The sequence below is a fragment of the Corvus kubaryi genome, unplaced genomic scaffold, assembly GCF_017639235.1.
Source record: "Corvus kubaryi isolate FWS band 111438036 unplaced genomic scaffold, C.kubaryi_AGA036_p1.0 76, whole genome shotgun sequence".
Taxonomy (NCBI): domain Eukaryota; kingdom Metazoa; phylum Chordata; class Aves; order Passeriformes; family Corvidae; genus Corvus; species Corvus kubaryi.
The window spans coordinates 551,456-568,371 of record NW_024582063.1 but is presented as its reverse complement, the minus strand read 5'-3'; the positions used below and the strand labels follow the sequence as shown (position 1 = coordinate 568,371).

The window sequence follows — 16,916 nt, the reverse complement described above, 5'->3', positions numbered from 1 at the left end:
TGAAACACTAATATTGTGTTTGCCAGAGGGGGATCTCTCACCTGGTGGAGAACCTGCTCCCGACCTCTGCAGGGAGGATATGAGTCACTTACAGGGATTAAGCAAAGCAGATTTAAGAAACTGGCAAGTCAGCAAAATGTTCTCTTCATAGCTTCCCCAGAGGTAGACAATGCAGTTGTTGTTATTCAGAATGAATGTTCTAAGTATTTTAAAATAAGTTAGTGTCCTGTCTAACATCAGGCCTTTTCTTTTTGTAGCAAACTGAAAAGACTTAAGCTGTGGGCTTTTTAGTATTTCCTGAAACATGCAAGTAGAACTCTTGAATCTAGTGAAACCCCTTGGTGTTTAAGGTGCTAAAACTGAACAAAATTAAGACCTGTTATAGCTTTTTAAGGTAGTGTTTCTCCCCCTAATAGACGGGAATCTCCATGGAAAAATCTGCTTGCTTCTGAAAACAGGTTCTATGATTCATTAAACAGGTATCATCCTGTTGGGATTTGAGACTTCCTAATAACCCCTTTGACCAGATCAGGGTTGGACTTTTTCTACATGGGTTGGTAATCACCACGTGCACCAGGTTCCACTTCACATTTTTTTGTCCAGTTGAGCCCATTTTTGGACTGGTTAAAAGCAGATGGTGTCAAAGGCAAATTGAGATGGCTTAAGAACCAGGTATGAATTCATATTAAGTACTGGTTTTCTGGCAGTCTCCACCTGCAGAGGTACAAATTCCTGTTGAGTATGCCAGCATTTAGTGAACCATTTGCAGTGTTTTGAGAAGCAGGTTTTCAAAACTCTAAGTTTATATACAGAGGAACAGGAATTAATTTTCCAGGTGAGTTTTCACACCTGCTTTTTGATTAAAGATTTTTTTTAAACATAAATTAATGCTTCTGTTGGGAACACATTCACAAGTTAGTTAACATTATGTGTATTTTTTTACTGGAGATTTAAGTTTCACTCTCTAGTAGTCATAAAGTACTGACATTGAAACCCTTCAGGTGATGAGAGCTTTCCAGAGGTAAATGTGTTACAGAGCCCCTCAGAATTACTGAGTCAAATTCCAGCTTTGTTTTTCATGAAGGCACTCATTGTGGTGATTACTTAAGCTTTTTGTATGAAAAGTTCCCCTTTTAGCTACTTGTCTTGGGTGGTGTATTCTGCATGTTGGCATGAATAAAATCTTTACTTTGCATGCTTGATTTAAGGTGTGTTAGGGACTGTCAGGATTGCCTCACTGTCCTGTTAGGCAATGCTATGAAAAACCACACGGGAGAGCTCTTTAGCCATCTTGGGATCAAATGGCTGGGAAGTTTTATTCACTAAATTTCAATAGTTAATGTTTTTTTTAACGGCAACTACATCCAAGCTGAAAAAGGAAAAAAATAGCATAATTTGGGGAGGAAGACAGCTAGACTTTCCTGAGATTAGAAATGGTCTATTTTGCTAATTACAGTATTTCAATATTTGAATTAAGAATGTCTCGTATTTCGGAATGCAAAAAGGGAAAACATCCTCAAGACTGAGGGGCAGAGTTTATAAAGAAGCTTTCCTGTGGAGATTTTTGACAGATAGCAGCAGTAGATAGTTATGATGGGTAAAGCTGACTTTTTATTCTAAGGGTATGAAGAAAAAGAAGCAGTCAGTTTGTGTGGAGCTTTTCTTTGAAGTAGTTTTATTAACACATTAAACTTCACAACTAATTTTTAAAAAAGAATTAAAGTATGCTATGGGTTGGGTTTTTCCATTAAGGCAGGCACTAGGTACCTGTTACCAGTTGCCAGGAGCTGCATTTAAGAGGATTTTTTTCAGTCATGTTGGGTAAATGCTGTCATGCCATAGTGTGTGGGAACAGAGCTGTAGTCAATGGAAATGATCAGAATCTATAGATGAACAATCTGAAAAACTCAGCTGTTCTGCCTGGAGTAAGTCAGGGCTCACAATTCCTGGTGTAAACTGCAAGTAACTCTTAAATACCAGATACCTGATGAAACAGCAGTTGCCAAAGATCTCAGCTGATGAATGTTTTTGAGCAAGGCATTCTTCCATACTGAACTAAGCACTGTAACACATAAAGAGTTTTGTAAAAGATCCTAAGCTGTGGTTTGCCTTCATAGCATTAGTGCACACAGTGGGTTCTCTGGTGGTTGCAAGGTGAATTCTATTTTCCAGCTTCTTTCACTATCAAGTTATTCAATATTTCATCTTCTGTCTTACTCAGTGGATTGTGTTTAATTTTGGTGTGTTTCAAGCAATAGTAATTAGCAATTTCTCTCTGGGAACTTACATTTAGACCGTGAGGACTTAAGTCTTTACAGCTGTGACAATTGAGGTTTGTGATCCCAAGGGAAGAACAAGTTTCAAACCAACATTTTCATGTGCGCACCCTTTTCTGTTGGGAGTCACATTTTGAGTGTTCTCCTTTGGTTAGCAAGTCAGAAAATAGTCCTGTCAGGTTGTAAAAGTCATCAAGACAGTCGAGTGTGAGGTTGATTCAGCTCTCATTGAACAAAACCAGTGTAATAGGATAATTTCTTCATGGATAAACTCCTGTCTTGTAAGGGCAGACATATCAAAGCTCAAGGTAGTGATTTTGTCAGACAAACTAAGAAATACAGTCTTTTTTTTGTTCCTGCCCAGCTTCCACTGTAGTAAATAAGGCTGCACCTTTAGGTAACAAATGCAGTGCTAAATGAATTCCTCCTATGTAGGAATTTTGAAAGGACACACTGAGTTTAGGCCAGGCTTTTTTGTTCAGTGATGCCACATACAAGGGCAATGAAATAGGATCCAGCTTAGTTTACGTACACCCTGCCCTCCCTTAAAGTTAGCATACTGTGATAATTCTAAAATCGGGGAAACCTCTTGGCATGAACTGTCAGGAATTCTACCAACAGTTTCTTTTTGGCTTGAAGTTTCATAGGTAATGGAGGGAGAATGCTAGCCAAGATGTAAAATGTATGTAAGAACAGCAGAACGTTCCTCCCTCTTTGGAGAACTGTTTTGGTATTCATGCTGTGAGCATCTAGGCTCTGTCTCTGCTCATAGCTGTAGTGAGTCCATGAGTCTGAATTACCCCTTCTATGAGAGAGGGGATCAGGAAGGAAATGGGAAGGCAGAAAACCCACTTATTTTGGAATTTGTGTTAAAAAGGCAAGGTGATCTGGGTCAGCAAGTTTTTGATGTCTACAAGAGAGTATTGCATAAGCAAACATCAAACATGACATAGTCCAAAACATTAGAACTTCCTCTCAAGTATCACCTGGTAAGTCTTGCTGCTGTTACAGTATTTACTTTCAGTAGCTTTAGAAAGCAACTGATGGAATAATTCAGGTTGCAAAGGAGTTGCTTGAGTCTGTCAGCTGTTGAAAATCCCCCAGGGTGATTGCTCAGCATTCATAGTCAGCATCAACGTGCAGTCATTAGTTAGTGGGAGTGCTTCCATGGGAGAGCCTCTATTGAATGAGTAAGCAGTTGAGAAAGGAAGGTACTTGACATTTGAAGGCATTCAGCTTTTCATGCCCATTATGAAGAAATCAGAAACCACTGACAGTGAAATCTGTCTGCTGCTTTGAAAGTTCTTGTTTTGAACTAATAACTCTTATGGTAATTAATATTTCCAGTGTGTGGAAAACATTCTTGGTTGTTGCTTTCTATTCTGTGTGGTATTTTGGGTCTGCTTGATTTTTCCCACCCTCCCACTCCCAACATTATTTTTTTTCCATTCCGATTTATTACTATGTTTTTGGTAGACAAATGTCAGCAATTTTGATGGGGGAGTCCTATGTATCCTGTAACAATGAGCAACCAGTAACTCATGGATGTGTTTTTGTGCTGCAGACCAAAATCTACACCAACAGGACAGCCCAGTGCCAACGGAGTACAGTCAGAAGGTCTAGATTATGACAGATTGAAGCAGGTATGTGTATGATGCTTTAAAAAAGATGGCTCTGTAAGTTGGATGTAAGGACTTGCAGCTGTCCAATACCAACTTCTGACTGTTTTGTTAGCCAGTTCCAAACTTAATGATTTAGTGACACTAGTCTTTATTTTTGCCCAGGCATGTGTCAGTATTCTTAGAAGCTGGAGCTGTGGGATGGTGGCTTAGACAGCCCCATTAGTTTCTCACAAAGTCCCTTCTTTTGCATTAGGCAGCACACACAGGATGGTGTTGACATTATAGATGGAACTGGGAAATTAGTTTGCCTGGAAAACCTTTCCTTCTCTTCTCTGTACCCGAACATGCAACAAGCCCTCGGGGCAGCTCTAGCAGAACAAGTATGACCATGCTTTAATATCAGATATGAGCACCCGTGGTCACTAATTTGGTGGTGGAAGAGCATCCAGAGATGTTGCCTTCTGTGTAGTTATCCAGGCCAAGAGCAGAGGAGTCCTGTGGGAATTGTGGAATTGGAGGTGAAGGATCTTCAAGTGGTGTTTGGATCAATGGGCCCATCCCCAAGGGGGGAGGGAGACTCTGGTGCAGGCTCCAGCTCAGTGGGTGGTTCTAGAGCCACTTTCACTTTGGTAGCAACTTTTGGTTGCTTCTAGAACATGTCCCCACATAGTGGTTGGCTTTAGATTGGGTTATGGATCAGTTCTGGTTGGTTCTGGATTGGGTCCTGGATGCACAGGCAGTTCTAGAGTGGCTTCTGGCCTGGTGAGTGGTTCTGAAGGAGCTTAGAGGAAAGGATGGAAAAAGCAGCAAGCAGGGACAGCACTTCATGCTGTTGCCTTCATTCCCTCACATCCCACTTGGACTGGGACCTTGATACCTTGATTACCCTTTTTTCTTTTGGTTTTTTTTCTTGGAGTACTTCCTTGGCTTGTGGTGTTTTGTTAGCTCCTTTTGCATTCCACATCACATTTCACCTGTAGCAAAGCCTTCTTACTCTTATCCCTTCCCCTCCTAAATTCCACAGGAATCGATTTGTGGGACTTCTAGGGATGGTTTTTTCTTCATTGTACCTGCACTTAATAATGTTCTAGGGATGCCTTAGGTTTTGAGGATTAACTTGGAAGGTGAGAGATGGGTTTCAGAAGGGTTAAGGATTAATGGGAAGGATTGTAGTGGGAGAATTCTGGATTTCTCTCCACAGATGTTTACAGGTGGCAAAACTGATTTGTTTGCTAATCTCTTATTTATGCTGTGACACATTGCAGGACATTTTAGATGAAATGAGGAAGGAGTTAACGAAATTAAAGGAAGAACTCATTGATGGTAAGTATTGTTCTTTGCACTGCTGCTGCTCAGTTTTAGAGTAGCTGCAGGTGCTTTAAAATGTAAATACAATGTGTTGGTAGCCTGAGAGTGATTCGTTGGTAAAAGTGGCTTTCTTCTCAGTCTGGTGGCAAACCACTGGTGCCAGAGCTGTTCCAACTGATGTGCTTCAGTGATTTCTCTCCTGGGGGCTTTGTTTCAGTAGAACATTGACACCAAGTAGGGACTTTTAAGAGTGGTTGAAGTGATGCCACATTTGAGTGATTTGAAGTTATCCTTAGTGTCATGTGGTGGTAGGTGGGTTATTTTGAAATAATCCAGAGCTGTTGAGGTATGTATTTCAAAACTAGTAATACTCAGAGTAGAACTGGGCTTCCAGCCTTCAGTCACCTCTTTGATCTGTAACACAAGAGTCAAAGAAAAGAATTCTCATGGTTTTCATTTTTATTTTAACAGAAGTTATTTTCCTGTGTACTCTTCTGTAGTTAAGGGAAGTCATTGAGAAAGCATAATCTTAAAGGACCACCTGTGAGGAATTAAACAGAGCTCTCTGTATGATTTACTACCTTGGTGGGCCTTTTTGTTTTTAATTGGCTTAATGGAATGTACCAAAATAAAGTATAGGGAGGGAAAAAAGTCATATTAATCTAATACCACTGCTGATAAAATACTGAATGTCATCAAGTGATGTAGAAATATCTGGCTGGTTTGGGACTACAGAGAATGTAGTCCTTTTCCCTGTATTTTTTTGTGCTGTGTTCTACCACAGCCTTTCAGAACAGGGCAGTGCAAACAGGGCCCTGAGGCTGCTCTTAAACAAAGAAAATTAAAATAAATGAGCCCCCACATATGCTCCTTGCTAATCCCAGCAGTGCTGGTTGTCACCAGGTAAGGCCACAGGCTTGCTGGAGGTGGGAACTAAAAATTAAGATTTTTAACATGAAGTTTACAGGAAGAAAAAGGGTAGTGTCTGTCTGGTGGATAATGCCACTTGTCTGAAGCCACATGGGGCTGCCTCAGCTGTTGGTTATTCACATTGTCAGAGCAGGGTGAGCTTTGGGGGGTCAGTTGTGTGTTCCAGCTTCCTGCACTGACTCTGTTTGATCTGCTAACTCTCTCTCTCTCTCTCTCTTTCTCTCTGCAGCTATCAGGCAGGAACTCAGCAAGTCCAATACTGCATAGAAAGACTCGTACTAAGCCGATGTGACTCTTTAACTTGATATAAAACTGACTACGTTTTGTGAGCTGTTAGAAGAAAACGGAGACAGACAGACAGACACTTGGAAGGAGGGAGAAACAACCTATTCTGAAAAGCTTCAGACATCACTCTGGTGATAATGCTATTCCCCTCCTAGTTTGCAGCTTTTTTCTGACCTTTACAGCAGGGTGGAAAAGACTCTTGAAGTTACTGTAATGATTATGCAGAAATTCCTACATCTATCAGACAAGATCACAGTGCTTTGAAGTCTACTCATGTCAAGATAAAATTGCACATGTTTCAGAATTTGTTGTTAAGACAAAAAAAAAAAAACAGGGAAAAGCTTGGGAAGGCTTTTCAGAGAGGTTTTCTTTATTAATGAAGGAGTTAGCAAGTTATACTGTTGTACTTCAAATGTATCTCAGGTTTGTCTTCCTATCATATCTGGTATTTCCACGAGTAATTTAAGAGATCAGATGTGTAGAGGTTTGGTTCACAAAACAAGGAGCAATTAGAGACGCGTGCTTTTAAAGGGCAATATTTGTAAGTAAGGATGACTTAGACGGTGATGACATATCAAGATTTTGGAATTTTATGATAGGAAGCCTCTCTAGTTAGCCTTCATGCAATTTTCTAGGAAAACAAAAAAAAAAAAAAAGCAAATACAGTCCAGAGTTTAAAGATGTAGATGCCTTCCTACATTGTTACGATGCTTTACCAAATCTAAGACTTCTACATAATGCGAGTCAGCAGTCAAATGTAAATCATTAGTATGTTGTAGATTTACAGTAGATTTTGGGGCTTTTTTTAGATTTATGCATGTGGACATTTTGTAATGTAACACAACACAGCCAGCTTTTTAATTAAAAGAAAACTTGCATGTCACAGAGTAGCCTTTTCATTTGTAAGGCTTAATTTATGCCCAGAAAGATGTGGGAAGAGGGAGGGGGAAGGTGACACATTTTTATTACTTTCTACACTTTTTCTTCATCTTACATGCATGTGTAATAATGAGGAAAACATGACTTTTATCAGTAACCATGTTAATGGAACCAGGTACTTGATCCTTTTGTATCTTTTTTCAGTTTTCTATTTGAAATTCAGTAATACTTCCAGTAATGGTTCTGAAACTCCCAGGTGAACCGAACTCGTTTCTCGGCGAGAGAGAAAACGTTGTGGGCATCAGAGTTGCTGAGGATGCCCCTGTGTAAGTGCGTTGTCCTTCACCTTTTCACCATGACCCTCTGCTTCACTCTTTTCCAAGACTCCTTTTTTTGGTTGGTTAATGGAACAGAACAGCAGTAGTTACCTGAGAACGATCAGGTAAATGTCAGTAAATGTCCCCTTCTCCTCCTAGTTTATCTGCCACCCTCCTTTCCAAAAAAACCACAAAACCAACAAAAAACCCCCACAGCTCCACGTGACACAAACCCTGAAAAACAGCAATGATATGCCATTGGTTTTGCTCAGCAATTTGAGAATCATTTTTCAGGGAGGTGACACCTCTCTCTTTCCCAGGGTTTTCAATCTTATTTTTTTAATTTTGTTCCTTAATGTGGTAAAGTTCAGTGGCATAGAAATTCTGCAAATTGGCTCTGTAGTGCTTTGGACAAAGAATATGGATCAAAATCTTCCCTTTTCCTTTGCACTGTCCATTTTTCCAAGCAGTGTTTGCTTTGGGATCTGTGCTGATCCAGAAGAAAAGTTTACTTACAACTTGAGAGATTTGCTTAAAAGTACCCAACAGCTCCGTTCGTCGGACAGATGCTTTCAGTAACAGACTGTCTTGAGTGCTGAACACCAGAGCAGAACAGCACTTAGCAGCTTCAGAAAGGCTTCAATAAGAAATTTTTCTCCCATTCAAACATTTCCTGATTTTATAGGTTCAGATTCTTAGGGAAGATGACAGTGGAAATATTGCCTAACTCCATTTATTATTTTTTTTTTTAATTAAAGAGGAGAAACAACATCACTTTTCTGCATGCATTTATTGAAGGCATTAAAAAGAAAAAAATCCATAGTAAGTTTGTCAAGTACTGTTTTTCTCAAAACAAGAGGAGGCATTTTCATCTTTGTTGATGTAGCTTTTTGTTTTACACAGACTTTTTGAGCAGTAAGGATGTTTACCCTTGTCAGAAATCACGTTTGATTCGTTTCTAGGAGGGTTCAGGAGTTACACAGTGGAATAGCATGGATGGCTAAAAGTGGTCCAAAATTAAAGGCTGAACTTCTAGATTGTGCAAGGAACTGGCTTATGCACTAAACGTTTTGTGCCTTGGTCTACAATTAACATGATTTCTGTTTAAAAGAAAAAGGAACAGATGTTGTCTTTTTGTGCTGCTTCTACATACATACTTTCTGTAATCCCAGCCTGCAGAACTGGTTCTTTCCAGAAAATCGGATTGAATTAAAGATTACTGTAGACATTTCCTGACCTACTGACAGTTGCACCGTTTCCAGAGATTTCAGTATTGAAAATGAACTGCAGAAGCTACGATTATTTTGCTTACTGGTGACTAAGTTCTTTAAAAACCATATTGTGGGGGTTCTGTGCTTTTGTACAATGGATGTCTTAAGCTGAGGGCAGTTTAAGGGATCCTTCCTAATGCCAGGAGGGCGTTGCTTTCCTCAACACTGTGATCTGACCTGTGATAAACCTGCACTATAGACAAGTGGCTACCAAGTCAACTGCAAACCAACTGAATGTAAAACCCTTAGTGCTGGTGCTGAAATCTCTTCAGACAGTCATAATGATTTCCAGTTCGTTGTTTTAAAGTTATCAAGTGTCAATCAAAGACTGAAGCTGTTCACTAATGAATGTTGACTTTTCATGCATTTAGGTTTACCTTCTTTTTAGTTTCTCAGTTCATTCTCTGCTATTTTTATCATATTGTGTCATTTTAAATTTCTTACATGCTAACGTTTTGTTTGAGCGAATGAAATAAAATTGCAATATATACACGTTGCCACCATTTATTTCTGGAACCTCACAGAAGACTCTCTGAGATTCACTATTCAAATTCCCCAAGTTTTTCGTGACTGTGATCATTCCGTACTCCTTGATTCCACCTCTCCTTTCTGTTCCTCCATCAGAAGATCCAGTAGAGAACAGTGAAGACTTACCTTATAAAGAATGTAACTGCAGGGACTGTGTGCATTCATGAATGGTAACTACATAAAATTAATTTCAAATGTATGATGTGGTTTACATTCTCACATGGTATATACACATTTTGGTCTCTGTATCCACAGAGAACATGGGAGAGAGAAGGAAGGACTGGGGGGGGAAATAATTGTGGTCAGTCTGACTTCTTCTCTTGCTGCTTTTATGTTCATGACTTATTTTCAATACTGGTAATAAAGCAAACCTACCATGGCAGATCAGTAGAGGTTTCTGTACAGTAAGGACAGTTCTGCTCAATTTATCTTACAGCAAAATACTGAGCAGAGCTGTTCAAATGTCCTTGACTTGGCATCCTGAAGCTGTACTTTGTTGCTGCTGCTGTTTGGCAAACCTTGGTCCCAGTGCCAAGTTTGGCACCAACCTTAATGAGTTATAAAGGTTTGGGGTTTTTAAAAAGAATTATCACTAGATTCTAAAATGGTCTGCTGTTCTTGGGGCAGGGTTTAGGCACCAAGTGTAATAAATATTTCTGATTTAAATGTCTGAACAGTGTTACCAACTATGTCCATTGGTGTCAAGAGATGGACAATGTCTACTTTTTTAAGCTGTATATTAAAAGGCAGATGGGAGATGGTCTGTGGCTGGTCAAACTGGGGGTTGTCATGGGCTCTTCTGAAAATGTTTAATTGGGCTGAGTTCCAGTGATGAATATTACGTGCCAGTGTCTTCTACATCTAGTCATACTAAGCTTGCAAAATCAAGAAGACTCCCTCAGTTTTCAGTAGGTGAACAAGATGGGAAGCAAGAAAAAATTTTCCCAAACTGGCTTTTTACCGAAGACTTGACAATTCCTTTTGAAGCTGTAAATTTCCTTGATTCTGTAGGCTGTTGCTGGGCAGGAGGTGGTGGAGAGCAGGTGCAAAGGGAAAAGTCAGTGATTTTGGAGGAACTGGGGCCAGTTCAGAGTTCTTGAAGAACAGTCTAAAGATCACTTAATTTGTCTTAGGGTGTGATTTTGGGAAATGAGGATTTTTTTGCATGCTACCTGGGAGTCTTAAGGGAGAGAGAAGTAAAGTAGTATGTTAAATCAATACTGTCACAACCTGTATGTACACATTCAGAAGAGAGTCTTTTAAAGTCAGCCTGTATGAGGGCCTAACAGGAATTAATATTTATTTTAAAACCTTGGAAATGGTCACCTGTTGAAATTGATACGTCAGGAGATATATTCAAGTCAGTCTAGGTTTATAATCTTAGTAAAAAACACGTGCAATAGAAATTGGTGTAATTGTCCAAGATGTGGCAGAAATGGTGTAGTTCTGGATGTTGGGAAAGCTCAGGCAAACCTTACAGTCAGAGCAGTGTCTGCAGGGTACCTGGCAATCAGCATCTTCCCTTGCACAGGGCCTTCCTCGGGTAGTTGTTTGTCACAGTGACGCTGGAAGTCAAGGGGCTTTGGAAATCCCCTCCATTTTGTAACTGGATCCCAGCTGAACTCTGTCATTGTAGAAATGTATTTTCTGACATTTATGTTTTAGAGCTGGGTGTCCTGGATCTCGGTGAATATTTATCTCGTGTCCTGCTGACAAACTGTGCAGTGGAGAAGATGTGGAGCAGCTACTGCAGCTGGGCTGTGCTGCTGCTCTGGCTGTGGCAGCTGCAAGCTGACATTTTCTCTGAGATGCATAATTTTGCCATCATTGTCATTCAGTGATGGGTGCCACCTTCTCCTCCTTTCTCAGCCTGTTTTAGAGCTGTTACCTGTGTGACATTTTCACTTCTTTTTCTGACTTCAGGTCTCTCCCTCAGCTGCTTAAGCACAGTAGAGTTGGAAGGGGTCTCCCATCATCATCTGATGTTTACCATCTTTAATGTAACTTTTTACCACCAACCAGCTTAAGTCCCTGGCTACTCCCTGAACAACTTCAACTCAGCAAGAAAGTTGTCTGTGCTAATATGCTGTAAGTGTGCCAAACTGGTTTTCCTTGCAGAGTCTCTGGGATTTGTCCTGCTGACACAGGCAGAGGACAATAAAAATAGTGAGGAAGTTGGTACAGGAAGAGAAGGTGTAAGGGATTGTGGAAGTTTTCAGGCTACCTGCCGGGGAAGATGTTGCTGGAATGGATGGGGCTGCAGCTTTTAAACCCACTCTGGATGCTGATGGAATCCACAAATTGAGATAGGCAGGAGAGGTGGCTTTCTGGGCAGTCTGAAGGCTGCTTGCTCATCATGGTAGGGCTAGGAAGTTAAAAAAAAAAAAATTACCTCAGTGTTGAAGGTAAATTTTTGACATTTTTTCCCCCAGTACTGTATTGTGAAACCTGTTAGACCCTACACAGCTTGGAAAGCCCTGTGATGCTGCAGAACCAGCCCCGGAGCCCTCCTGAGGAAAAGGGGGATGCAGACACACTCATAAATGCCTCCTGGCTGTGGATCTAGGGGGGTCTGTCACTGCCAGGAAGCCTTGTGGTTGGAGAAGTTGAGGAACAGAATTTTACACAGCTCTTAGGCTGAGATCTTTCTCTTTGCCAGTGCCTGGCAAATTTTGCCTCAAATGTGAGCATCAAAAACGTGCTCAGTAATCTTTGCTCCACTGATGAGGAAAGCTCTCTCTGGCTCTCAGTCCCACAGGTTGACACTGGAGTGTAGGATGGAGAGAGGGGTCCAAGGAGTCCAGTGCTGGTGGAGTTGGTTCATCAAGGAGTTTATGGGGTAAGTGAAAAATCATTTCCTGTGTTCAGAGTGAGCCATGAGAGAAATGCAGCCAGAGCATTTGGATTCTCAGAGGTGAGAACCTTTTTATATCCTACTCTTGCTCTGCATCTTATTAGTTGTATGGGAGTGAATGTCTCAGTCACGGATCCAGTTTATGTGTTCCACCTCCCAAAAGTGAGTTGAAGTAGGAGTTGGTCACTCAGAAAACTCAGATTGGCTGTTAGGTGACTTAATGGAGTGAGGAGGAGGTGACCACCACACCCAGGAGCAGTGGGAGGCTGAGGAGTTCAGCCCTGTTGGGCACTGGAAGTTCAGGGACATGGGAGGTGCAGTGCCTAATAAATGCTGTGTCCCCAGAGGGAGAGTGCAGTCAGCCATGGATGCACAGGTTGAGGCTTTGTCTGATGATCAGGAGGCCTTAGCCCAGCAGGGAAAGGAAATCCAATGCTTGTCACTTTTTATCTGTTTTTTCACCCCGAAATCTGTTATTAAAGAGATGAGTAAGTGACACTCGGTGAAGCTGGAGATCGGAGTATCTCCCTAACCTGGCAGGTCAGTGTGTGCTCGAGACGTTTTTGGAGGCAGCACTGCTGAGTGAGGCCTTAAAATTTGCTTTGGTTGTTCTGTTTCATGGGGGGGAAAAAAAATCCTTCAGCGATTTAAACACTCTTCTCAGGTACTCAGGAGTCAGGCAAGCTTTTGTGAAGCTGTGGTGACAAACTTTCACCAAATCTTCACCAGGTCACATGCCCACACAGATCTCAAAATACAAGGAAGGGAAACACACTGCATGCCAGCTTTCAAGTAAAAGTCCTCTTGGAGGACTTTTACAAAATAACTTGCAAGCTGAAAATGTCACAATTATGCAATTTATTGGTTAACTTGGGGATGGAAAGGGGGTGATGCACCTTCAGGGAGAGTAGGTAGAAAAGTCACGAGTCCACAGCACTGGTAGGCAAATGAGAAAACTTCAGAAGAGAGGGACTCTGGCAGCCAAAAATGCAAATTCCTTCCTTGAAAACGAAGGCATAGAGGTGCAAAAGGCTTCAAAGATGGTGGCACATTTAGCACGGTCAAAACAATTAATGTTGTTTGGAGCATCTGGGTTTTGTGTGTTCGCAAGCATCCTGTGTGAGGAAAGCCAGAGGTGAAGAAGAGAAGGGCAATGAGCACTTCAGAATTACTGCAATTTCTTGCTGCATTACTTTTCACTTGTATGCTTTTATTTTTTCATTAGAGGTGAACTCCATAACCATAATCATGCCTTTTACATATTTGACTAGCATAAAGGGAGAGGAGTTCAGGTCTGAAGGCAGAGCCTGGCAGGGGCACAGCTTGGGGTCTGAGCACTGTGCAGGATCCAGCACAGCCTGGCCCTGAAGCCCTGAGCACAATCAGGAAATTTGGGCTTTTTCATTGCGTAATAATTACGTTTTATGTATCTGCTGAAGGACAGCTTCATTGCCATGAAGTCATTGCTTTTCCTCAGTGTCAGCCTGCAACCTTCAGAGCAAATAAGTCAATAAAAAGAGCAAATTTACCCTCTACCCTTACTCTAAAGGCAAAAGGTTTTCTGCTTTGTTTACTGGACCCAAATCATGAGGGTTTCCCTGTATGCTCTTAGCAGTCGTGAATAAAAACCTTGCGCATCTTCAAGCCCTGAGTGTTCTCAGCTTCTCTGAAGTCAATACTAGTTTGGGTTTTTTTCAGTCTGAAATGTTTCCAGCCATCAGGTGTAATTGTCTTGTAGTTATACAATCTAGTAAATACTGCCCAGAATTTTTATGCATCTATGAAAAATATGTTAAGCAATAAAATATAACTTGAATTACAGGAAATGGCACCTTTTTTTTTTTTTAACTGGTGATCTGCTGAATAGCTGGAATAGCTGAGGTAGAGATAGTGGATAAATAAACAGCAATTACTGACAAGTAAGGTCTCCTTTTTGAGCAAGGAGCTGGATGGCATCTCCAGCTGGTGCAGTTTGGAGCTGGCATTGCAGGTGGATGCAGCCATTGCAAGTGTTGAGGGAATTTGGAGTGCTGCTACGGAATTTCAGTAGCACTGAATTTGCTGCAGGTAAGGGAAACCCCTTTTTGGGGAGAGGTTCCTCACCAGAATTTCAGAAATGGCTACATGTCTGCTTTAAAGGGAATGAAGATCAAAATGCTCCCACTGCAAAGTGATCTCAGAGGGGGTTTTTAATGTTATTGCCAAAGCTAATGCTCCCAGAGGAAACTTCACTGAAGTGCTGCACAGATGCATCACAGCCAGATTGAGATTCTGTATTGCAAACTGTGACTTAGAAATAGTCTTTTTGTATTTTGTGAAGTGCACATAGATTTCATATTCCAGTTAATTTCAGTTTTTCCTCTTGAAAATACCTTTCAGAGCAGCTGAAGCATCACTGAACTGTTAAAGGAGCTATTTCCTTCCAGATCTGGAGAACAATTTCCACGAGGTGATTTTAGTCTGAAAACAACTTCAGAAGAGGCAGGGAGTGACTGTTCACAGTCTTTTAAGGCTTAAGTTCATCTTTAAAGGTCAATACATTGATATGGATTCATGTTTTTCCTCCAGGCCTCCTAAATCTTCTCCCTCAGCATCCTCTCACTTGCCTGTTGAGAAGGTTCTCCTCAGCTCATGGCAGAGCCTGAGCTGTGTTGTGCATCATTTGTTTCTCTTGGGGTTTATTTCTCCCTCCATTGGTAGTAGTAGGATTTTCAATTATTAAACTGTTCTTACCCCGTGAGTTTGAGGTTTTTTACATTTTTTGTCCTGATTCTCCTCCCCATCCCACTGGGGGAGGAATGAGCAAGCAGCTGTGTGGTACTCAGTTGACATCTGAGGTTAAACCGTGACACTTGGCCAAGGTGACTTGGGTTATTGGCTGTTGGACCAGCAGGAAAAATAGCTGGCAAGCCTCAGGACACAGCAGTACAAACACCCAAGTACTTCAGTATCAAGGATACAACTTAAAAATAAAATCCTACTAAATACTCCTCAGGAATGCTCAGTCTGGAGTGTTGCTCAGATGATTGTGCATTGAGAAGCAAATAATTATTGGGAAATCCCCCTGCAAAGGCAGCAGCAGGAGCTAATGGCAGGGTGGTTCCCCTCCAGATACAATGCCCAGTATTGTGCTGTGTCATGGGAAAGGTGTAAAATAGCTGGAGCCAATGCAGAAGAAAAAAAAGGGTCTGTGAGAACCAAGGTATAAATTGTTATGTGTGTGTGTGTGTGTGTGTGTGTGTGTTTTCACTCTACCAGCTTCAGGAAAATACAGTGGGCCCATTAGGAGGAAATGTTCCTGTGTATGAACCCTGTTCCCAAACACGTGACATTTTGTTTAAAATGAAAATTGATCAAAGATCTTTCCAAGATCTCAGAGTATAATGGGATTGATGAGATGGCAGTCTCTGTGGGATGCAGAGACAGAAGAATCACTGACAGTGTTGGACCAAGACAGGAATAAGGAAAACATCATCCTTTTTTTTTCATACCAGAAATTATTAACATCACTGTAGCTCCCCAGCCTCTCTGTCTTAGGGTGTGCTTTCTATAGGTTCCAGAAATGAGTGGAGTTTCCCTGCATGATGCATCCATACCCACATTTCTGTTACATTTGTCCAAAGAAAATCCATGCAAGAACACAAAGGAGATTGTGGCAACAGAGAGACTTTGATTAGAGGATCTGATCCTTTTGTTCTCATTCGAAACCAAAGGTTTGCTTGTGTGAGGACTCCTTTTTAAAAGGAATTTTTCATACTCAGGTTAAATATTCCTAGCAAACCACACAGGGTGGTGCATCAGCATCTGCTATTTTCTAAGTCTAGCAAAGCAATTCAATTCTTGATAGGCTTTTAATCTATAAATCTGAACTCTTACTTAAGCTCACAATTAACAACTTCCACTTTTTTCAAGTGCAAAAAGGATGCAGATGAGAGAACTTTGTGTTTGTGGACAGCCAGACGTACTCTGTGTGTTTAGTCTGCTTTGCCTGTGGCCCAAAATTTATATTGAGCATGTACAGATACAATTTTGTGATAAAAAGCATCTGTTAAAACATCAAGTGGTGATGGGAGGGCACCAGCAAACACCAACAGCTGCTGGGGGAAAAGGAAAAATCTGCATCAGCTGCTTAAGTTCTGCCAGAAGTGCAGTTGGTGCACATTAGTGGTGGTTTTGCTCAAGTGCATTCATTCTTCTGAGGGATTTTAATAAATGGTTCCTCCATTTCTTTTGTTTTACTCCAGTGACTGAGTGGCTCTTGACCTCAGCCCTTGGTGTTATGTTCAGGTAGAATTTTCTGAAGGGCAAAAATAACCATCCTTCAAATAGTCACCCAGTAAAAAATATGCATTTTACCTTCTAACACAAACCTGACAGCGACACTGTTACATTTCTAAGGGGCTGACCCCAAAACCTGCTGCTAAAATTTCAAGAGAAAAGGAAAGAAAAGGAAGTGTTTCTGTGGTTTGAGTTGCTTCCTGCCATGAGGCAACATCATTGTGTGCCACAAACACACAGTTAATCAAAGTTAGCAGAAAATTGTCTTGTGGTGAGCTACTAACCCTGCCCACATGTTCAGAATAGAGGTGTACAGGAGGTACCATCCCATGGCCAGTGGAGTTTGAGGCTGGTAGGGCAAAAAGGCT

General features: G+C 41.1%; 1 protein-coding gene across 11 annotated transcripts in view; it reads left to right on the top strand.

Annotated features, from left to right (window-relative positions):
• ENAH (ENAH actin regulator) overlaps positions 1-9,378 on the top strand; it is a 90,977-nt gene extending 81,599 nt beyond the window's left edge. For 6 of the 11 annotated variants that reach the window (XM_042051515.1, XM_042051510.1, XM_042051519.1 and 3 more), the window contains 4 exons: positions 417-479; positions 3,841-3,919; positions 5,164-5,221; positions 6,366-9,378. In XM_042051515.1, coding sequence (XP_041907449.1) covers positions 417-479; positions 3,841-3,919; positions 5,164-5,221; positions 6,366-6,403 — 238 coding nt within the window. In that variant the 3' untranslated portion in view covers positions 6,404-9,378. The remainder of the gene's footprint in view (positions 1-416; positions 480-3,840; positions 3,920-5,163; positions 5,222-6,365) is intronic. The other 5 variants (XM_042051520.1, XM_042051518.1, XM_042051512.1 and 2 more) reach the window with 1 other exon arrangement.
• Positions 9,379-16,916: the final 7,538 nt, after the last annotated feature.